Source organism: Hyla sarda, chromosome 11 (assembly GCF_029499605.1).
Source record: "Hyla sarda isolate aHylSar1 chromosome 11, aHylSar1.hap1, whole genome shotgun sequence".
NCBI lineage: Eukaryota > Metazoa > Chordata > Amphibia > Anura > Hylidae > Hyla > Hyla sarda.
The window spans coordinates 73,796,712-73,820,785 of NC_079199.1; the positions used below are offsets into that span (position 1 = coordinate 73,796,712).

The following is a 24,074-nucleotide window of genomic DNA, read 5'->3' on the forward strand; positions in this document are numbered from 1 at the left end:
AGCGGTACCTCCTTCACTGCAATACACAGCGATCACGCTGTAACAGCATTGCTGTGGGAACATTACACTTACACCGCAACCACTGATTTTTATCAGCAACCATACTATCTACAGGTCAGTTTGTAATTTGTGTATATTATACAGCGCTTACTATTCAATTATTTTTCAGTAATTTACAAATCTGTTTAACTTTCTGGAGCCAGTTGATATATATATAAAAAAAAAGTTTTTTCCTGGAATACCCCTTTAATCCTTTCTTTGTGATGGACGCTTCATGTCAGACATCTGAGGCAACAAGTTATATGTGGTCATTTTTATCTGGAAAAATTAGCATTGCTCAGACAGGTGTTTACTACTGCTATGTGTGCAAACTTTTATGCTGTTCTGCCTGTTCCAATCTAACTTTGAATTGGTGATTTAAAATGTTATGAAAAGGTTTTGTTGCTGTAGTAACAGACAGTGGCTGAGCAACATTCCAGAGGTTTGTGTGTAAACTTGCCTTTCATGTGTACATGTCTATGAGTGACATAACTTATAGGCAAGATGACTTTGTACAAATGAGATCATCCCATGTTACTAAACTCTTGACGTAAAAGTCAGCATATGGAATCCCTAGACGCATTTTCCTACACATTTCACCATTATGCAAATATGCGAGCGAAACTGACTGCTTACACATTTTATTATTCTTTAACCCCTTAAGGACCACAGGTTTTTCCGCTTTTGCACGTTCATTTTTTCCTCTTCACCTTCTAAAAATCATAACTCTTTCAATTTTGCACCTACAGACTCATATGAGGGCTTATTTTTTGCGCCACCAATTGCACTTTGTAATGACATCAATCATGTTACCACAAAATTTACGGCGCACCCGGGAAAAAAATATTTATGGGTCAAAATTGAAAAAAAAAACACCATTTTGTAAATGATGGGGGCTTCCGATTCTACGTAGTGCAATTTTCAGTAAAAATGACACTGTATATTTATTATGTGGGTCCATACAGTTACAATGATACCCAATATACAGGGGGGGCCAAGTTAATATGTGAGGGGGGGAATTTTTCAAGATGGGTGGTGACCATGGTGGCCATTTTGAATCCAACTTTTGTTTTTTCAATAGGAAGAGGGTCATGTGACACATCAAACTTATTGAGAATTTCACAAGAAAAACAATGACGTGCTTGGTTTTAACGTAACTTTATTCTTTCATGAGTTATTTACAAGTTTCTGACCACTAAAATATGTTCAATGTGCTGCCCATTGTGTTGGATTGTCAATGCAACCCTCTTCTCCCACTCTTCACACACTGATAGCAACACCGCAGGAGAAATGCTAGCACAGGCTTCCAGTATCCGTTGTTTCAGGTGCTGCACATCTCGTATCTTCACAGCATAGACAATTGCCTTCAGATGACCCCTAAGTTAAAAGTCTAAGGGGGTCAGATCGGGAGACCTTGGGGGCCATTCAATTGGCCCACGACGACCAATCCACTTTCCAGGAAACTGTTCATCTAAGAATGCTCAGACCTGACACCCATAATGTGGTGGTGCACCATCTTGCTGGAAAAACTCAGGGAACGTGCCAGCTTCAGTGCATAAAGAGGGAAACACATCAAGTGGATTGATCGTCGTGGGCCAGTTGAATGGCCCCAGAGGTCTCCCGATCTGACCCCCTTAGACTTTTATCTTTGGGGTCATCTGAAGGCAATTGTCTATGCTGTGAAGATACGAGATGTGCAGCACCTGAAACTACGGATACTGGAAGCCTGTGCTAGCATTTCTCCTGCGGTGTTGCTATCAGTGTGTGAAGAGTGGGAGAAGAGGGTTGCATTGAACACATTTTATAAGTGGTCAGAAACTTGTAAATAACCTATGAAAGAATAAAGTTACATTAAAACCAAGCACATCATTGTTTTTCTTGTGAAATTCCCAATAAGTTTGATGTGTTACATGACCCCCTTCCTATTGAAAAAACTAAAGTTGGATTCAAAATGGCCGACTTCAAAATGGCCGCCATGGTCACCACCCATCTTGAAAAGTTTCCCCCCTCACATATACTAATGTGCCACAAACAGGAAGTTAATATCACCAACCATTCCCATTTTATTAAGGTGTATCCATATAAATGGCCCACCCTGTATACCTGGAGTAACAACATCTGTACCTGTATGAGAATGAAACCAAATCTTAAGTTTAACACGGCTTTAAACACTGGGTGAAGTCCAATTCAATTTGAAACCAGTCAGGTGTATTCACTGGACAAAAATTAAGTCCATTGGCCAACAACTGTGTCTGTTCGTGAGAAAGTAAAGTAGAAGAAATATTTACCACTTCTTTTTGGTGAATTTCGGTTGAGGTTGTAGCTGTTGTGGAAGAGCTTTCGCTGTTCACTGTCCCCTTGTTCTTATATGTTTACTTGTGCCATTTCCCTCCGCGTCTGGTGGTTCTCTTTGAGTGCATAGACTTGATTCTAAAAAAGTAGCATTCTCTGCTGTGTAGGCAAAAAAAAGATGGATTAGTGGATACTGGATTAACAACATCTTTATAGTCCTTCATGCATTCTGTCTATTTCGTTACCGGTATAGGTGTAGACATCAGGTCTAGTTACCAGTCCAGTGGTAGCTTCCATGCTTGAATAAAAAAAAAATCATCAGGTACATGTACGTGGTGATGCGGAAAATCAGCCATAATCACCACGTACATGTACCCGATTATGCTGGAATGGGTTAATCACGTGTTTGGGTACTGCTTTTATATATATATATATATATATATATATATATATATATATATATATACAGTACAGACCAAAAATTTGGACACACCTTCTCATTCAAATAGTTTTCTTTATTTTCATGACTATGAAAATTGTAGATTCACACTGAAGGCATCAAAACTATGAATTAACACATGTAGAATTATAGACATAACAAAAAAGTGTGAAACAACTGAAAATATGTCATATTCTAGGTGGAAAGTGTCCCCAAGTGCAGTCACAAAAAGCATCAAGAGCTACAAATAAACTGGCTCACATGCAGACCACCCCAGGAAAGGAAGACCAAGAGTCACCTCTGCTGCGGAGGATAAGTTCATCCGAGTCACCAGCCTCAGAAATCGCAGGTTAACAACAGCTCAGATTAGAGACCAGGTGAATGCCACACAGAGTTCTAGCAGCAGACACATCTCTAGAACAACTGTTAAGAGGAGACTGTGTGAATCAGGCCTTCATGGTAGAATATCTGCTAGGAAACCACTGCTAAGGACAGGCAACAATCAGAAGAGAATTGTTTGGGCTAAAGAACACAAGGAATGGACATTAGACCGGTGGAAATCTGTGCTTGGGTCTGATGAGTACAAATTTGAGATCTTTGGTTCCAACCACCATGTCTTTGTGCGACGCAGAAAAGGTGAACGGATGGACTCTACATGCCTGGTTCCCACTTGAAGCATGGAGAAGGAGGTGTGATGGTGTGGGGGTGCTTTGCTGGTCACACTGGGGGATTTATTCAAAATTGAAGGCATACTGAACCAGCATGGCTACCACAGCATCTTGCAGCGGCATGCTATTCCATCCAGTTTGCGTTTAGTTGGACCATCATTTACTTTTCAACAGGACAATGACCCCAAACACACCTCCAGGCTGTGTAAGGGCTATTTGACCAAGAAGGAAAGTGATGCGGTGCTGCGCCAGATGACCTAGCCTCCACAGTCACCAGACCTGAACCCAATGAAGGCAAAAGTGCTGACAAGTGCTATGCATCTCTGGGAACTCCTTCAAGACTGTTGGAAGACCATTTCAGGTGACTACCTCTTGAAGCTCATCAAGAGAATGCCAAAAGTGTGCAAAGCAGTAATCAAAGCAAAAGGTGACTACTTTGAAGAACCTAGAATATGACATATGTTATATTTCATGTCTATAATTCCACATGTGTTAATTCATAGTTTTGATGCCTTCAGTGTGAATCTACAATTTTCATAGTCATGAAAATAAAGAAAACTCTTTGAATGAGAAGGTGTGTCCAAACTTTTGGTCTGTACTGTGTATGTATATATATATATATATATATATATGTACATATATATATATATATATATATTGTGGCAAGGAAAGGGTGTATTTCCCTTGCTATCTCTGCTGAATGCTCCACCTGTGGCCTGATTAATGAGGTATCAGGAAGGGAAAGTGTGTTGAAAAGGAAAAGAAACAGAATAGTTGGGGCTCTCCCTGGGTAACAGCATGTCGCTGTAGGGGGAGACACACAGACCCTGTTGAGGAAACACACAGCGAACTGTGAGCGGTCCAAGAAGTGAAGAAGTGGTGTGAACTGTGAGTAACAGGTTGTAGGGGCACATGTTTTATGCTGGCTGAGGGTAGCTCACCAGATAGTAGTCAGGGCATGCTGATATGTGTAGTCAGTGACCAGACGGTCTAGGACTTTGGTTTGTTCCTGAGTTATGTTTTGTTTTATTTGCAACCTGTCTAAATAAAGCTGGCAAGGTGCCAGGCTTGCATGAATAACCGTTGTCTGCGGGTTTATTGAGTGGAAACGTGTCCCGTGGCAGTGTCCAGGACGATCCCAGAGCTAATCCCCAAGGAGGAATCCTTACAATATATATATATAGTGTGTGTGTGTCTGTTTCTTTATTAAAGCAAGTCCTATTGTTACAGCCCAGTTGTTTGAAGATGGTGTAGTTTGAGCATTTGCTGATCATGCAGCTGAAAGTAAAAGCTCACAAAAATCTCTCAAAATGCTGTGAGATAATCACATGACTAGTTCTCATTTTGTGTTCATTGATCAATGGTGTAAATAATGCTCTTAGTCTTATATGTTATTTCGTAAGTTTTACGTTTTTCCCAAATGACTCTGCAGCTACGATTACAAGATGTATTGCTCTAGTTTCTGATTTGGTTTACCAGTCAAGTCCAGAAATGGAAATCCATTTTAACTGTCAAATTTGATTAACTTCCCTTTTACCTACAGTACAGACCAAAAGTTTGGACACACCTTCTCATTCAGAGTTTTCTTTATTTTCATGACTATGAAAATTGTAGATTCACACTGAAGGCATCAAAACTATGAATTAACACATGTGGAATTATATACATAACAAAAAAGTGTGAAAATATGTCATATTGTAGGTTCTAGACACCTTTTGCTTTGATTACTGCTTTGCACACTCTTGGCATTCTCATGATGAGCTTTAAGAGGTAGTCACCTGAAATGGTTTTCCAACAGTCTTGAAGGAGTTCCCAGAGATGCTTAGCACTTGTTGACCCTTTTGCCTTCACTCTGCAGTCCAGCTCACCGCAAACCATCTCGATCGGGTTCAGGTCCGGTGACTGTGGAGGCTAGGTCATCTGGCGCAGCACCCCATCACTCTCCTTCTTGGTCAAATAGCCCTTACACAGCCTGGAGGTGTGTTTGGGGTCATTGTCCTGTTGAAAAATAAATGATGGTCCAACTAAACGCAAACCGGATGGAATAGCATGCCGCTGCAAGATGCTGTGGTAGCCATGCTGGTTCAGTATGCCTTCAATTTTGAATAAATCCCCAACAATGTCATCAGCAAAGCACCCCCACACCATCACACCTCCTCCACACCAGCACACCTGTGAAGTGAAAACCATTTCAGGTGACTACCTCTTGAATCTCAACAAGAGAATGCCAAGAGTGTGCAAAGCAGTAATCAAAGCAAAAGGTGGCTACTTGGAAGAACCCAGAATGTGACATATTTTCAGTTGTTTCACACTTTTTTTGTTATGTCTATAATTCCACATGTGTTAATTCAGAGTTTTGATGCCTTCAATGTGAATCTACAATTTTTATAGTCATGAAAGTAAAGAAAACTCTGAATGTGAAGGTGTGTCCAAACTTTTGGTCTGTACTGTATATATAGTTTTTACTATGAGTTCAGCATAATTTTAGGGGGGGGGGGGGGGGAATACTTTTTTTTAATTATTTTTTTTACAACAAAAAAGGTAAGTTTAGGACAACCATCATTCTAGTGTACTCAAATGTACTGAAGGAGACCACTCAGACACGTCTAGGTTTTAGCAGAAGTTCCCTTTCATAGGCTCATTTCTCCACATAAAGTAGTTGTACTGCCGTCTCTGTCCACCATATTAGTTATTAACCTCATCACTTTAATCATTTTAGTTCGATGCTCAAATAGGAACTGCCACTTTTAATTAAAGAAAACGGCAGCAAAATCCAAGCCTTTAATACAAATGTAATAATCATGTCCTATTAAATTTGCCTGGGCACTTGTGTTGCAGAGAAAAGATATTCTATGATTTTCATTTTATGGGAAATATTAGTATATACTGAAACAGACCTGTCAGGAAAGCCTGCTTCATACACAAGACTTCAGTATGCAACTGATACTTGCTGTCAGGGGTTATACAACAAAAAAGTTTCTCTTTTTATGAAAAATGCCCAGACTGCCTGCTAAAAGAAAACCTGTACTTGCCTAACTCACTCCTCTTCATTCTCCGTTATTACAGTGCCCAATCTCCTCTGCGCTTTATTTTCTCTTGCTGGGTTTGGCACAAAACATTGCTGCACAGGCAATCACTGGCCGCAGGAGTGTCCTCCCTCAGCAACTATTTTTCTAAGCGGCAATGTCTCATGCCAACTCCCAGTACCAAGAAGGAGAGCACAGCGGAGACCAGGCACTTGAGTTATGGAGCCTACGGGGAGCAAAAAAGGGTAAGTCCAGTTCTTTTTTTTTTTTTTTTTAGTCTATTTAAAAAACAAAACCTTTTTGTCAGACAACCCCTTTTAACTCCTGGCTGACAACAGCAGCAGCCAGTTGCAGGTAGCAGCTGACATCCCTTGTGCATGTCTCCTGACATGTCTGTTTTAGTAAATAGAAAAAAAATACCCAGTACCAGAGTTCAGAGTTGCCATGTTTTGGTCACCTGGCATCCCAGGAACCTAGTAAACATGTAAGTTTAACCCCCTTCCAAATTTTTTCTTTTCTTTTTTGCATTACATTGTATGGTTAAATAAAGGATGGAAATGTTATTGTACTGTATCTGTTTACTCTCTTCATAACTAAATCATTTCTTTCAGCTTCTGACTGTGGTGTCTTTCCTAGCAACAAGGGGAAAGAGGATTCTGGTACTTGGTAGAAAGCACATGTTATTAAACTCCAAGAACTGGATAAAAGAGGACATTCAACGCTTGCAAAAATGTGCAGACTGTTTTTTCCTTGACAACATGTGAGTATAGCTTTGTTTGTCATACCATAGTGCCTAGTTTAGGAAATAATCTGCATACTAGCCACATTATGACTTCTTACAATCTTTATGTTTTAAAACATTCTCAAGGCCAAGTTGGCCATGTTGCTTACAGAAACCAGTGATGAGCATGGCCGGGGCTACCATAAGGCATCTAAGGTACACCCCATCTACTTTCTCGGGGGGAAGGAGGTGCACTGCATTTCATCCATATCTCCTGCCAGTGGCTGGCCCAGCTGTTAGTGCGGGAACGGAGAGAAGCTGAGTGTGGAGGGATAAAGAGAGAATATTACTTACAATGGGCACTATCTTTCTACCACGGGACACCATTTAATTTCCATGGGGCACTATCTACCATGGGGCTTTACCTGCCTACCCATCAGGGGCATTACCTACCCACCAGGGGGATTACCTCATTCCCTATCTACCATTGGGATTTTTTACCTATCTACCGGGGGCATCTACCTAACTGAAAGGAAGAGGATTGCCCATCTACCTTTCTTTCTTTTCTTTTTTTTTTTTTGGGGGGGGGGGGGGGGGATTATCTACCTACCTACTGGGGGATTCCCTACCTATCTACTGGGTGCATCTACCTAATGGGAGCAGATTACCAAAAATTGTACTGCCATGCCACCTACCTGTTTGACTTTGGGCCAATCTTGGGAGTGTAGTCTAAGTATTCCCCTGGTTTTTAATTCTGTTCCAGAATGCGGAAGATAGACTTCTGGGGCAAGAAAGATACCAGGTCCCTATCACAAGAGTGGTCCCAGTTAGGGGATGGCTAGCCAAAATGCTAGTATTAGACTAGTAGGCAAGCTACAATATTGCTCGGTCACCAGGATATGGGTGGAGCAACCTTACATGTGTGGTGCCTGAAAGGAATTGGTGAGGGAAACTTTAGGAAAGCATGTACTGACCCTTTAAGTTACAGCCAGTGCTTTCACAGTCCCTAGTGGGCAGAGCAGGAATTGCAACAATGGTAGAAGCAGCAGGAGTGAGTCCATAGTAGTAGGCCCAAGGCCTACAGTGAAGACATGGGGCAGAGAATGTGGCTCGGCATCTGTGAGTGCCAGGACACACAGTATGCTGGTGAACACCAACCACCAGAGTTACACAATTTTATCTCATTTGTTATCCATCAAGTTTTTTCAGATGTAGTCCCTGATATGTAGCTTCTGTGTGCCCCTATAAATTTGTCTACACCTGTGGTCTTCAACATGCGGCTTTCCAAATGTTGTAAAACTACAACTCCCAACATATAGCAGAAGTTTCATCTATCAGCAGTTTCATTATCTGCAGGTGTTGATGCAGAAATATATAAATTGTATATGCTTTACTGTGGTTTAGAATGGCAACTGAATTTTTTATTTATTTAAAAGAAGAATATAGTGCTGGTACAGGGGAAAACTGGCTCCTGTTCGCCATTGTCTGGTCCCCCCAGTCTTTCTTCTTTCTGTGTCCAAGCTAAGCTAAAGCCAGCAGGTCCAGATTCCTGCCTAGTTTCCGAAGCAGAAAGAATAGAGAAGATTGGGGGATTGGAGAGGCAAACGGGAGCTGCAGAAGACTGCGGCTAGGTAAATATAAGTTAAATATCCATTTACACCAAGCCCAAGCACCATACTAGTTTTCTTGATGGATAACCCCTTTAAGAGAGACATACTAATTGAAACATGAAGCAAGTTTGCACAGACTTAATTAAAACTGTATTGTCTCGCTAGCTCCTAAACAAACTAAAGTGTCTCTGTGGTAACATGAAACAAACTCAGGTAGTTTGATCCTGCAGCCAAACTCCCTTCCATATTTCCCATACTGAACACCAACCCCTGCCCCAACACACATAAGCACACAAATATTTGGTAGTTAAAATGTAGGGCACAGATAAATAAAAAGGACAACTATAGGGCACACATAAATAAATGCCTGCAGGTGTTCTCTGTTACCTTGGAGATGCATTGGTCGGTAGTAACAAAAGATTTTTAATCAAGACATATTGCAAAGCTTCATCATGTTAAATATCTTTAACAATAAAGCTGACTTATCCATTCCCTATTAAATTGTTATCAGAACTACTCCATACTACCATGAATGTCCCCATATTTTGCATACAAGTCTTTAATGATATTTAGATCAAGGCAGCCTGTACCTTGGCTTAATCCAGGGACAGGCTACAGGGTGCCATAAACAGCATCTTGTAATTATACAAGGTTTTGAGCTGCAGCTATATACTCTTTTTATAGACATATGTATTCTCTTCATGCAGATCACTAGATGACCCTTTCCTGCTGTATGCCTGTCTAAGCTCTGGAAGTCACTGTTGCTTTATTACCGGGGATCTTTTAAGGGACCACAAAGCATGTCTTCCCAATACAGAAACACAACGTCTCTTCTTAAAGTGGCAGCGTGGACACCAGCTTGTGCTTCCCTTCTATTCCTCGGAGAATGTTTATTTGCAGGTATAGAAAACAGTTATTCTCATGTTTTATACAGATATCTAGTTTTACTCAATTTAATGACAAACAGGAAATCTAGTAAAGGGAATATGTGAGCTCTATATCATGCTTATAGATCAAGTATCAACGAGGCATGCCCAGACTATAGCATGCATGCCTTCTCCACCCCATCCTGCCTTGACTTACTGATTTACAAAGCTTAGTGCTGGAAATCCTACCCTATAGATCAATCATGCAGGGCAGGGATGGAGGAGGCATGTATATTGTATTTCGGCAAAGTCTCCTTGATACTTAATCCCCGAGCACGATATAGAGCTAGCAGATTCTCTTTTACCCATTCCCACCCTATGAGATATATATATATATATATATATATATATATATATAGCCATCAAAGTCAATTGTGGAATCTTAAAGCATTAAAATACTGGTGCCAGTCCTTCAAAGGGGTCCAGATCAGCTGACATGAAGGCCAGTGGTGCCTCACCTGCCTCCGTGCCATCAGATTGGCGCTCTCAGTTTACAGGCAGACTCTATAAGCATTGAGCCAATAACAATGATCAATGCTATTGGGACAAAAATTTTTTTTTGAAAAGTAAAAAAATAAATAAAAATTATCTAATAAATGTGAATAAGCTCGTCCCTTAACAAAAGTTTAAATCACACCCCTTTTCACAATTTTTAAATGAAATAATGTTAAAAAAAATATTAATAAATGGTATCACATGCAAAAAATGTCCAAACTATTAAAATATAACTTTAATGAATACACACTTTGAATGGCATAAACGTAAAAGAATTCCATAGTCTGAAATTGCTGATTTTAGATCACGTTATACATTACAAAAAAATAATAAAAAACATTCAAAAAGGCCCATTAGAATAAAAAAAATTGTACCAATAAAAAATACAGATCACTGCGCAAAAAATGAGCCCCATATACTGAAAAACTAAAGTGTTGAATGGGTCAGAGGGAAATTTTAGGCATAATTCCTTTGGGGCTGGTCCATTTCCAGGAAAAAACTTTTTTTTATATATCAACTGGCTCCAGAAAGTTAAACAGATTTGTAAATTACTTCTATTGAAAAATCTTAATCCTTTCAATAATTATCAGCTGCTGAAATTGAGTTGTTGTTTTCTGTCTGGCAACAGTGCTCTCTGCTGACATCTCTGCTTGTCTTGGGAAATGCACAGAGTAGAATAGGTTTGCTATGGGGATTTGCTTCTAAACTGCGCGGTTCCCGAGACACGTGTCATCAGAGAGAACTTAGAAAAGAACAACTTAACTTCAGCAGCTCATAAGTACTGGATTAAGATTTTTTTTTATAGAAGTAATTTACAAGTCTGTTTAACTTTCTGGAGCCAGTTGATAAATAAAAAAAAAAGTTTTTCCTGGATAACTAACCCCTTTAAAGGGGTACTCCAGTGCTTACACATCTTACCCCCTATCCAAAGGATAGGGGATAAGATGCCTGATCGCGGGAGTCCCGCAGCTGGGGACGCCCGCGATCATGCACGCGGCACCCCGTTTGTAATCAGTCCCCGGAGCGTGTTCGCTCCGGGTCTGATTACGGTCGACCGCAGGGCCGGCGGCGTGTGACGTCACGCCCCCGCTCCCGTGTGACTTCACGCTCCGCCCCTCAATGCAAGCCTATGGGACTCCCGCGATCAGGCATCTTATCCCCTATCCTTTGGATAGGGGATAAGATGTGTAAGCACCGGAGTACCCCTCACTTTATGTTATGGTAACTTATCCTTTAACTATTCCCGGTGATTATGATATTGTTTTTGGTGGCATGTTCTACTTAATGTTATTGATAAATTTTTGAGTGAAAAATACAAAATTATTAATATTTTTTTTGAAAAAGTTGACATTTTTCTGAATTCCAGATTCTCTACTTGTAATAAAGATAGTCATGCCACATAAATTAGTTATTAATTTCACATTTACAATATGTCTAGAAGTTTAACAGTTATTTTCAGAATTTTTGCGAAAATTTCAAAATCAGATATTTTTAGGAACAAGTTCAGTGCTGAAATGGATATAAATGGGTACTCCACTGGAAAACTTTTTTTTTTTTATCAACAGGTGCCAGAAAGTTAAACAGATTTTTAAATTACTTCTATTTAGAAATCTTAAAGGGGTACTCCACTGCTATGACATTATTGTTACCTTTGAGCATTGTGTAAAGTTGTTTAACACCCTAATGTGCTTGCTGTGTCAATTATGCATGTTTTTTCTTTTGTACTTACTGTTCATATGTGCAGAAGGCGTGTACTTTTTTTTAAGTTCTGTGACTGTTGACTTTTTTTTATGTTCACGGCCATGTTGTTGTCAGCCCGCCCGCCCCACAGTGTTGAGGTGACATATGTTTTTCCCTCCTCCCATGTCCGGAGTCAAGATGGCCCACTTGTTGAATATTCTAATGTGTTTTAGTGGGTGTGCCTTTGCTGCTTCTGGTTCATTGCCAGCCCTTGTGTCATCATCATATCCTGGGCCAATCGTCATGCGTGCTGGGCGCATGCGTCATGGATCCAGTGCGAGCCGTCTTCTGCGCATATTGCACGTCTGCTACATCTTCCGAGGCATACTGTGCGCATGCGCCATACCGCGAGTTTTGCCCCAGCTCTCTGCACTGTTTTAGTGCTCACATCTGCAGATGCGTCAGCGCTATAATTTGGATCTGGTGTTTTCTATTAGTTTTGTATTAACAAGAATTAGCCCAATTTGTAGCATCTGCTTTATAAATTAGGAATCGAACGATATCGTTTTTTTAGGGCCGATACCGATAATCGGTGGAGGTTAGGGCCGATAGCCGATAACTTATACTGATATTCCGGTATAAGTTATCGGCTATTTATCCCCCTGCGACACCGCTGCAGATCATTGATTTAAAGCGGGCGCTTTAAATCAATGCACTGCAGTGGCTTTTGCAGTGCCATAGGCCGCCGCCGCCACCTGCTTCTCTCCCCCTACCTGTCAGGGTGTTCCGGGCCATACATCCTTCCTGTAGTGTCCGGCGGCATTCCGGGTGGAGGGTGAACCGGTCCGGGGGGTCCTCTTCTCCACTCCGGGCAGGCTCCGGCCTAGTAACGCAGCATAGATGCCGCTGCGCAGTGACACCCGTGCGCAGTGACACCCGTGCGCAGAGACGCACCTGACGTCACGGCGTAGCAGTGTTACTGTTGTCCGTTATGTTGCATGTTTACATGATAAAATGTAATGTCAAGGTTTGTCTGCAAATATGGTCTTTATGTTGTTTGAGTGAATACATCATATTTTTACTATGTAGAGTAATGAGGTGGCATGGTTCTCTCGTACGGGTAGAGTTGAAATGTGTGTGGAATGGGGAAGGTGTTGATGTTGTTTGTAGTTGGTGATATCAAGGTATCAATGTACAGAGGGGGGGGGGGTAGAGATGTGCCATGTTATTACATGTGTTTGCTTGTTGTGGTGATGGGTGAAAGGGGTGAAAAAGAGCAGACGTTATTCAATGGAGGTGATGTTTTTGGCTATAAATGGTGGTTTGTTGAAAAAAGAGGAGAATAAAGTGAACAGTAAGTGGGGGTTGGTGAATATGAGCTTGCTGAAACAAGGGCTGTGGAATCGGTAGATAAATGTTCCGTCTCCGACTCCACAGTTTTTTGTACTTCCGACTCCTCTGTTTTAATATGCGAATGTATTTATAAACACTTACAGTTGAATCCAAGAAGCTGTTCCACCAAGTTTTTCTAAGCTCTTCTAGCAGAGAGAGTGGTAGTTGGGCAGAAGCTGCTGGCTTCCGTTTGTATGCTGATCGACTACTGAAGATAGGGCAGTGGGAGGACCCAGGAAGGGGCATTTATTATTAAACATGATTTCCCTAGTAGAATCCCATAGTCATGTTTAAAGTTTAAGCTAACAATCGGAGTTTACAAGTTTTTATAGCCTTAGCTGAATGGCATCAGTTTTTCCAATGGTTTACAGCTTCAGTCTTGAACTATTAACCCTCCATTCCCTTCACTTATACAAGTGTCTCTAGTCCTGCAAAAAACATATTTACTTAATCCCTTATCAGTGAGAGGCTAGGTTGCCCATGGGTTCCCTATAACAGCAGAACACAACACTATGGAAAGCATAAGTATTGCCACTCCTAATTGTGCGTTGCGTGCCATATAGTGAAGCACATGAAAAGCATGCGTCTTCACGGTCACTTAACGTGTTCGTTTTGCGGTTACGTGAGGCACTGCATGCATTGGTCTTTATTCTTACAGTAGAGAAGTAATTAATTATAACTGTTTGTGAATTGGGACATTTAAACTTTTTTATTCCTAAATTTAGTCTTGTGCATTGTTTGCCGACTCCAGGTACCCAAAATTTCGTCCGACTCCTCGACCCTGACTCCACAGCACTGGCTGAAACTGCATAAAATGCCATGTTGCAAAATAATGATCAATTTTTTTTTTTTTTTTTTTTTGTGGTCAGCACAAATGTATATTTTTCAAAAAACATCAACAAACACCTTGGTCTACACTTTATTTGCCTCTTTCTTCCCCACACCCCCATTGTTACCAGTTTTTTTTTACCTCTGTTCTCACCCTTTTCTTCTCCCTATCTACATCACTCTTTCTTCCCCTCCTTGCCATTTCCCTCTCCCCCCTTTCCCCATGTCCACCTCTCCACATCCCATATACAGTGGGGATCAAACGTTTGGGCACCCCAGGTAAAAAAAATTATTAATGTGCATAAAGAAACCAAGGAAAGATGGAAAAATCTCCAAAAGGCATCAAATTACAGATTAGACATTCTTATAATATGTCAATGAAAGTGAGATTTTATTTCCATCATTTACACTTTCAAAATAACAGAAAACAAAAGAAATGGCGTCTGTGAAAAGTTTGGGCACCCTGCAGAGTTAATATCTTGTACTGCCCCCTTAAGTATCAAAGTATCAAGTATCAAAGCTTGTAAACGCTTTTTGTAGCCAGCCAAGAGTCTTTCAATTCTTGTTTGAGGTATCTTTGCCCATTCTTCCTTGCAAAAGTCTTCCAGTTCTTGGAGATTTCTGGGCTGTCTGTCACGCATTTTAAGGTCTATCCATAGATTTTCAATTATGTTGAGGTCAGGAGATTGTGAAGGCCATGGAAAAACCTTCAGTTTACGCCTCTTGATGTTATCCCCCGTGGATTTTGAGGTGTGTTTAGGATCATTATCCATTCGTAGAAGCCATCCTCTCTTTAACTTCAGCTTTTTCACAGATGGCATCAAGTTAGCATCCAAAATTTGCTGAAATTTTTGTGAATCCATTTTTCCTTCTACTCGTGAGATGTTCCCTGTGCCACTGGCTGCAATACAACCCCAAAGCATGATTAATCCACCCCCATTCTTAACAGTTGGACAGAGTTTTTTTTCATTAAATTCTGTTCCCCTTCTTTTCCAAACGTACCTTTGCTCAATCCAGCCAAAAAGTTAAATTTTAACCTCATCAGTCCACAGAACTTGTTTCCAAAATTCATCAGGCTTGTCTATATGTTCATTTGCAAAGTTCAAACGCTGATTTTTGTGGTGAGGCCGTAGAAGAGGTTTTCTTCTGATGACTTTTCCATGAAGACCATATTTGTACAAGTATCTCTTTATAGTGGAATAGTGTACCATAACTCCAGTGTCTGCCAGATCTTTCTGGAGGGATTGTGCAGTCAAACGTGGGTTTTGAATTGTTTTTCTCACAATCCTGTGAGCTGTTCTGTCTGATATTTTTCTTGGTCTTCCAGATTTTGTTTTAACTTCCACTGTTCCTGATGACTGCCATTTCTTATTTGCATTCCGAACAAAGGGTTTTGACATCTGAAAACGTTTTGCTATCTTCTTATAGCCTTCTTCAGCTTTGTGAGCGTCAACTATTTTCAGTTTCAGATTTCTAGACAACTGCTTAGAAGAACCCATGGTGCTGATTGTTGGGGCAAGGTCAGATGAGTCTGGGCATTTAAAACCTTTGAGATTGACATCACCTGGTCTTCCCAGATGATGATTGAGAACAATCCATGACACTGGCAGGTGGAATGGCCTATGCATTTTCGACAAAAGGTTTATCCTTTTTAGCTAGTTGTTTACCCCTGTGTCTCTTCGGCTGGGTTCACGTGTGTTGCATCCCAAACAGTTTCCCTCCCGCGTTGTAATCAGTTGTGGCGATATTTAGGTTGAGTTCACCTATGCCTCCCAGCCTTCGGGTGTCTGGGCATACTGGGAGTAGTAGTTTCGCAACTGCTGGAGGCACCCTGGTTGGGAAACACTGCCATAGCAAACCTTCAGGAGCTGACCAGCGCTCCGGGACTCACCTCTGGCCAGGTTAGGGTTAACAATCCTCCAGCGCGTCAGGCCCGATGCTGACATCACTATGGCACATGCGCGGATGATCCGCCGGGGCGAGGACCAACTGCGCATGCGCCCGTCACGGCATCTGATTCGCCGAAAGCAGCCCAATTCGCATTCAGCTTAGAAGTAGATGAAAGTAAGGAGGGTGCGCGCTGATGACGACAGAGGATTCCGTCGCGCGGGAGGCGGGCACGTACGGAGCGAGGGGCAGGCCGGCCTCCAACACACCACCCTCCACGGTGACGTCCCGGTGGCAAGATGGCGGCGGAAGAAAAGAAAAAAAGTGGTCGAGGCTAGGCAGGAACAACTTAAGAAACCAGCTTCTGGGTCTGGAAAAAAGGTAAGTAAAACACCACATACAGAACCGTTAGCAACATGAAAAAAAGCTATAATAACATATAGCCACAGAGCTAACTAACTGCTAAAAGTAGGTTAAGGCAGTGGAGAACCCCTTTAATGTACCCAGCTTGTAGATCCAGAACATTTCTTTTTTTGTCAAAGCTTCGAATCTGATTGTCAAGTGTTCAGGTATCAGGTCTATTGGAAGGATGGATATGGGATTGTTGTTCCCTGGATGGAACTTACTGCAGTGACGTGAAAGACCATATAATTGGTAGCATTTTTTTATACTCGCCCGATGTTGGTTCAATCTTATGTGTAATGGTTGTGAGGTTTGTCCTACATACTGCTTTTTGCACTCACATTCAATCAAGTATATGATATATCTTGATTGGCACGTAAGGTGTTTTTTTTATGGGGAATGATTTATTTGTGCTCATGCTTCTGAATGATGTTTCTCCATTGTGGATTGTCTGACAGCACATGCACCTTGGCGTATTGCATTTGTAGGACCCTTTCTTTGTGGTCGATTCGAGGTCATGCTTCTCGGTGTGGCACTTAAGTTTACTTGGGGCAATCATCTACCTCAGGGTGGGGGCTCAACTGAATGTGATACCTGGCATCCTGGGGATGATGGGGGTGACGTCACCCCACCTGCCCACAAACCTGGTGCACTCTCGCGGGCTTTTTTGAATATTGACATGTAAAAAAAGAACCCATGAATGTATATGTCCCCCTCCCTGACCTGAGGAAGAGGGGTGCAGACCCCCTCGAAACGCGTTGTCTACTATTCTATCACAATAAAAGAATGCTGTTCTAAACTACCTGGAGTGTACTAGCATTCTTCACTCCATCCAGTGAGTGTCAGATAAGTGTCAACTTTTCTTCACCCCCAACAAGAGTGCGGATTTCCACCTACCAAATACCACAACACTTGAAATCTACGTCTCTTCAGGAAAGTACGCTTGAGCACAACATGAGTAACGTAACTAATCCACATGCCACCAATGTCAGCCACAATGGATCCATCAACAGCTTCTGATTTTTTTTCACAGAGTGGCAGCTTGTTAGCAGTTCTGTTGTTGATCTTCCAGAATCAAGTGAGACATCACTGTCGTCTTAGGCTTTGGACAATGTAGTCCTGGATGAACCAGTTGTGTTAGCCTGCCAAGTCCTGTTTTGAAGCATGATTTTGCCACAAACACATTATACTGGACGGAGCCCAAGAATAAAAAAAATTCAGGTAAAGATTCCCACACGCTCCAAAAAAAATGATGTGCAACAGATTAGGGTCTACACAAACAAGAAAAGAAAAAAGAAGTTCACAAAGAAAAAGTGAAAAACAAAAACAAATAAGACATTCAAACTCACCATGCACATTGCAACTTGCAGAACTAAATCCGACCTGCCGGGATCCTTGGGGAAGTAGCCCAAATATTATTTTAGACAATGAGTTTGATATAACTTTTGAGATTGACTCCGAAAACTCACCAGAACCAAGGCATTCCACCCCAACAGACAGAGAAATCCCTGTGTCTTACTGGCCAACACAACATACTGATAGTGTTTGTTGCCAAGGTACAGTGCCTAATTTACCACAAAATCGTCATTCTGATCCAAAGCAAACACGTGATGGACACCTCCCTCAAACAGACATTTTACATTCTTTGTCACCAATACCTTGGCAACATGAATTGCCTCCAGGACATGTTACAAAACTCAGAAAATTACAACCTGAACATAAGTTCAATTTCATCATGACCCTAAGTTTATTGTTTTTAAATCTTGTCTAAAAAAAATGTTGGCTATGGTGCCATGTCCCATATTGAAAAAATGTTCAGGAAAATTGGTGAAATATTAAAAAAAATTATCCGGGGTGTGCTGTGTTCAAATGGACATATACGTCAACTTTGAGAATCACAACCAAAAATTGGTAATCTTCCCGCTGGCAATGTCCTGATTTCCGCATGCACTCTGCTCAGTGGAAACAGTTTTCACAAGATCCATTTGTTCCTAAATATATTGAAGCTGAATGGCATAGGTAAATCATGTTTTTTCAAACACCCCAAAAAATACATTTACCCTGGCATCCATCAAGAATGGCATAAGGACCAGGAGTCAGTTAGTCTGCTTTGTGAAACACCAGCTTTGTTGTGTGGGGATGGACAGTCAGACTCAGCAGGATACTCGGCAAAGTATTGTACATATACTTTACTAGATGCAGTCAGCCATAACATTTCTGCTTTCACAGTGGAGCAGTTGCTACCTTCTGGATCATTAGTTGGTCTTGAGAAGTTAGCTTTTCAAAAAACACTGGAACATTTACTGCATGAAAACATAATTGTTAGCCAAATTGCTATTGACAGACATGTGTCCATGCGGAAACTTCTGCGCGAACACCATCTAACAATCCAGCATCAATTTGATGTCTGGCATTTAGCAAAGTCTATTAGCAACAAGATGGAGCAAAACTGGAAAAAAACAACCATTCTCAGCTCATGGGTTCAGCCTATAAAAATCACTTATGGTGGTGCGCCCGGAGCTGTAATAAAGATCCAGAGGTGCTTGTGGAGAAATGGAAAACCGTCACCAAGCATGTTGTCAATTAACATGAATGGACTGAGGAGGGCTTGTCAAAACAGTGCCATCACCAACCCTTATCAGAAGAAAAATAACTAACAAACACAGAGGCTGCTTCCTAAATCACCAGCCTACAATGTTCTAAGCAATATTGTGCTGAACCCAGTGCTCATCAAAGACATCATTGGAACATTGGCAGAATTCAAGCATTGGTGAAAAAAGCAACAACCAGGGGAGATCCTATTGGAACTGTAAGACATTGGTCCTCATTTACTAACAGCATTCCGACTCTTTTTGTAGGGTTGTGTGCCTAAATTCTGTGTAAATTCTGAATGTGCGACAGAATAAACCCAGCAGAATCAGAAACACTCAGAGTGGAAAAAAACAAACTACAAAATGGGCGTGGTTTTCGGGAAAAGAGGCTCGTTCCCTACATTTCATCCAAAATCACTCGTTTTTTCTGAAAACCACTATGAAAATCGTGAATTTTCAAATACCATGGGGAAAAAAAAGGTTGGAACAGCAAAAAACACAACAAAACCTACACTCCACTCTTAGTAAATCAGGGCCATTGTATTGAGTTTTCAAAAGGAAGGAGAGCTTGGGTTGTGAAGAATCTTTGAGCCAACATGCCAAGAGTTTTTATTTGACGTTTTGGAGATCAATCAAGTAGTTCAACATGCAACAGAAATAGTCTGGCAGTCACAGATGTTTTGCCACTAAATATGGCACCAATCCCAAAACCCGATAAGTCCGAGCTGATATCACACTCACACTTGACCTCCCGCTTCACCGAGTAAAGTGTGAGGGTTCTGACTAACCTTACATTGACTCTTTCATTTAGCTAATATGTATATGTTGTTTGACCCCGCTTAGTTTGTACTCACAAATGTCCAAACCTTATTTATTTTGTATATTATGTTTGTTGGATAATGTAAAAGACAAATACAGAGTGCAAGCTAGACAATAAAGATTGTATTCATTGTCACACAATTTTCATTGTCATTTGTCAGCCACAGAAAAAAATTGCCTTCAGTAGGCCAGCATTTAGCAACTAAAGAATATTTGTGTTGACAAAATAACATAAACAACTCCTTTAGTAAGGGTGTAATTCCTTAGGGTAAGATGTCAAACAATATTTTAGAAAACAAAATGCAATGTTGTTTCATTCACAAACAAATAGAACAGTTTCAGAAATGTTGAGTTCTTGGTGTTTTTAGGGAATTATAATCCAAAATCCACTTGAAGCCAGTGTATCTCCCATTTGGATCAGGAAATTGATGTCAAATGGCATTGCCCATACACGAAGAAATGGGAAAACGTTTCCCCTTGTCTAAATGCCCATTGATTAGAGCCGAAAAAAGACCGGTCAGCATGCCAGCAGAGGTGCCTGAAACCCCCCAAAAATATGCTAAAAATTTTGCGTCAACAAACCCACATATTTTCAAGACATTCATTAGACCACAAAACAACATAGGGTAGATTTTTCTAAACGTGTTCCGAGGAAAAGTTGGCCAGTTGTCCATACCAACCAATCAGATAGCTTCATTCATTTTACCAAAAGCCTATGCAAAATGCAACAATCTAATTTGTAGCTATGGGCAACTTTACCTCTAGACAGGTTTTGAAAAATATTACCCATACAGTGTGTAACGTTTGTTGTGGTTTGTTGTTAGGAATGTATTATTATTATTTTTTACAGTTTTACAAAGACAAAAAACTATAAAAAATCCTAAAATTAGCAAATGACAACAGCATTTTTACCAGGACACACTATTAGTAAAACAATAAAACCTTACTCGTGCATTATTAAAATGGACACAATGAACTCCCCATGTCAGTAACTCATTCTACTTAAACACATGCTAAATGAGATACATTACAATTATGGATACTATAAAAAAAAAAGTCAACACCTAAAACCTTGTAAAGGGACACAGTTTACACAAACCACACTATCCACATTAATCCAAACCAAATGCAACATGGAGCCTTGGTGTTATCCAAGGACTTGCATACTGAGCGTGATGAAAATTACTAAAAGTGTAATAATAATTGATGTAGCAGCTAAGTTAGGCTGGGCTCACATATATACGGCATAGGTGAACTACTGCAAAATCTCAACGCAACAGATGGCAACTTGACATCAGTTGTATGTCATACGCCGTCCATTGTTTTAGGGCAATGGACAGGGAAACACAGGAAGCTGCGTTACCCTGTCTGGTGACCTCTGGTGTGGCCAACCATCCTGTGTCTAAATGATTGTAAACTGGATGATTGTGAACTGTCCCATTTAAATGAATGGCCTCAGTTCTCACCTGATTTTCACTATGGTGCACGCCAGAGGGAAAATATGCGTCAGATATGTGAGGCCAGCCATAGAAACATTTTTTTTTGTTTGGTCAAAGTGTCTCAACACTTCTAAATCTAAATTGATGGCGGGTCTTCGTTGAGTAAGGGCTAGTTTGCACAGCACATTATCTGTTGAACAACCAACATGGGAAATAATACTTACACATTTGGATTTTTTTGCATCTCCTTATAAGGGAGCAGGTTAGCTGTGTCTATATGGTGTCTTAGGAGTTGATCATCTAGTACCAATCTTGATACTTCCGGATGAGGAACAACACATTCATGTTGTTGTTTGAAATGGATAATATTTTGAAACTCACAACAACAAATGCTTTCTTCTACCGATGGCATCAAGTTGCAGTTGTGACACCTACACCATCCCATGTTTACTAGCCTTCCCTTGGTGTCGGGAATTGGTACAGGACGCCTTTCATTTGGGCCCCACTGTGGGTCATTTGGAAAGGACCAAGGATTTAGTGGATTATGTTCATCAATCCTTTCTTGGAGTTGGTTTAGGAAATTTTGTAATACCTATAACAACAAATACAAAGCAAAACATTTATTCAGTAAATTATTAGGTGAGCAAGCACATACAACACATAAATAGAAATAGGATAATGGTAAGACCAGAAGGGAAAATCATAAATGGCTTCACAGTGAATATACATTACTAATCTAGTAACTTACCCACCCATAAACTATACACTTTGGGGAGGTGAGACACTTTTTCATGCATTATTGACATAATTGAGATTCCCCGGTTGAGTGTTGTTCCGAAGAAAGTGTATTGCTGCAAGGTGGTGACAATAAACAATATATCCTACAATAAGCCAAAAAAAAAAACACTGTATAGAATATAACTTACTACATGTCAAGCAATGTGGTTGTTTCCTTTGGCAAGATGTGTGGATTTCGAGACTGTGTACGGGATGATGATCACAGTGTGGTGGTTTGGGCAGTAGGTGCTTAAGTGGAATGATCCTGTTCTGCATCTTGCACCTAGTAACTATTAGAAGATACATTTGTAAGCCAAAATAACAACATATATACATGCCCACATAATGATTCGTATTATAAATGTGTATTGTCTGCAAAGATAACACTATGACTATCTGGTCACCTCAATGCCAAACTTACTCTGCACACTCAAGTATGTTTAGATTGTGTCAGATTTTTATTTAGGACTCAAATATCTATCACTGTAACCGTTGATAATATGAGCTTTAGTTTTAAAAATATAAACTATCATATTAGTAAAACTTAAAGTTAGTTAGATTGTAGCCAACATAACACACAATCCCTCATTAAGCTTACCCACAGACATTTATTGAAACAAACAATGCACGCAACACAAATTGTAGGCTACAAAAGTTATTCAACTATATTTTGAAAAAAATAAATAAATACCATGCTACAATCCGATACGGAAGAAGTAGTAAGTGTTTCGGTATAGACACTCAGTTCATCCTCTGAAAATTCAAAACCAGACTAGAAAGGCAAAAGCCAACAACATGAAATGTATTACAACACTCAGTACAGTACATACATACTGTAAATAATTGTGGCGAATAGTTGTAGCTTCCACACACAGAAAAAAAAAACATGCACAAATAAACCGTGTGACAGTCCAAAACAATGTAAATTAAAAAAACAAAACAGAGACAGACAGCAAGAGTCAGAGTGAGAGACAGAGACAGACATACAGAAAAAGATAGACAGAGACAGGCAGACAGAAAAAGAGATAGAGACACACAGAGAGAGACACAGAGACAGACATAGACAGACACAAAAAGAGTCAGAGAGAGACAGAGACTGAAAGAGAGACAGAAAAAAAAGAGACCCAGAGAGAGACAGACAGAGACAGACACAAAAAGAGAGTCAGAGAGAGACACAGATACAGAGAGACAGAGACAGACAGATACACAGAGAGATAGAGACAGACAGACAGAGACAGACATACACAGACAGGAGAGAAAGAAAAGAGTGGGTGAGATAGTAGACTTAGTCGGTCTCTTTCTAAAGATGCTATTTATAAAATGCTTACTCTCTCTTGCTAAGAACAATGCAACCCCCCAATACCCCTACAAAACACTTGACTAAATAAATGTAGGTACATATCTGGTTTAGCAAGGAGTCATATAGCCTAGGCAAGAGTTGTAGGGATACAGACAAAGACACACACAACAAAAAGGTCATAAATTGACTAGAAAGTATACCCTCAAATGAAGAAAAAAAAAACAGGAAGGCATACCGGTACATAACTAATATCATAAATACGCAGAGGGAGAGCGACAGCTAAATAAACAGGAATAACAAGACATATTCATTGCATGATAAATTCATTGCATGATAAAGGAAGCCGAAAGAAAGAAAAAAAAAAACACAAGCAACAGAAAAAAAGGCAAAGTTAGAATAAACCAAGATAAGGACACTGACCATTGCACACGAATAAAAGATTCCCTTGCCCAGGCTATAACAGGATGCTGAGAACATATATGTGGAAGGGAGCATGGTGATGCAGCGACGGAGACACGTGATTGGCTAGAGCCACCCACATCAAACTGAGTCCCCAACATAACAGACATAAGCCAGGCGGGGCGAAGTTAGTGACGGATGGCTGAGAAAAGGGCGTAGACCTAATCCACGATGGGTGTAAGCTGGGCAGAGGATGGGCGTAACATAAACCAAGAAGGGGCGGGAGATGGGCGGAAACGAAAATCATGATGGGCGGCATAACAAGGAATAATAGGCATCAACTA

The 24,074-nt window shown here is 40.6% G+C and overlaps 1 protein-coding gene and 1 long non-coding RNA gene across 5 annotated transcripts in view; one reads left to right on the plus strand and one right to left on the minus strand.

Annotated features, from left to right (window-relative positions):
• The window catches only part of PRORP (protein only RNase P catalytic subunit), a 134,200-nt gene that overhangs the window by 91,740 nt on the left and 18,386 nt on the right, over nucleotides 1–24,074 (plus strand). For all 3 annotated transcript variants that reach the window (XM_056546292.1, XM_056546294.1, XM_056546293.1), the window contains 2 exons: nucleotides 7,076–7,224; nucleotides 9,503–9,695. In XM_056546292.1, the coding sequence (XP_056402267.1) occupies nucleotides 7,076–7,224; nucleotides 9,503–9,695 (342 nt within the window). The remainder of the gene's footprint in view (nucleotides 1–7,075; nucleotides 7,225–9,502; nucleotides 9,696–24,074) is intronic.
• The window catches only part of LOC130295488 (uncharacterized), a 118,295-nt gene that overhangs the window by 19,338 nt on the left and 74,883 nt on the right, over nucleotides 1–24,074 (minus strand). Inside the window, exons 3-5 of one of the 2 annotated variants that reach the window (XR_008848852.1) lie at nucleotides 22,181–22,321; nucleotides 21,479–21,846; nucleotides 2,328–2,490 (exon numbers count right to left, since the gene is read on the minus strand). This is a non-coding gene — a long non-coding RNA (uncharacterized LOC130295488). The remainder of the gene's footprint in view (nucleotides 1–2,327; nucleotides 2,491–21,478; nucleotides 21,847–22,180; nucleotides 22,322–24,074) is intronic. The other variant, XR_008848853.1, reaches the window with a different exon arrangement.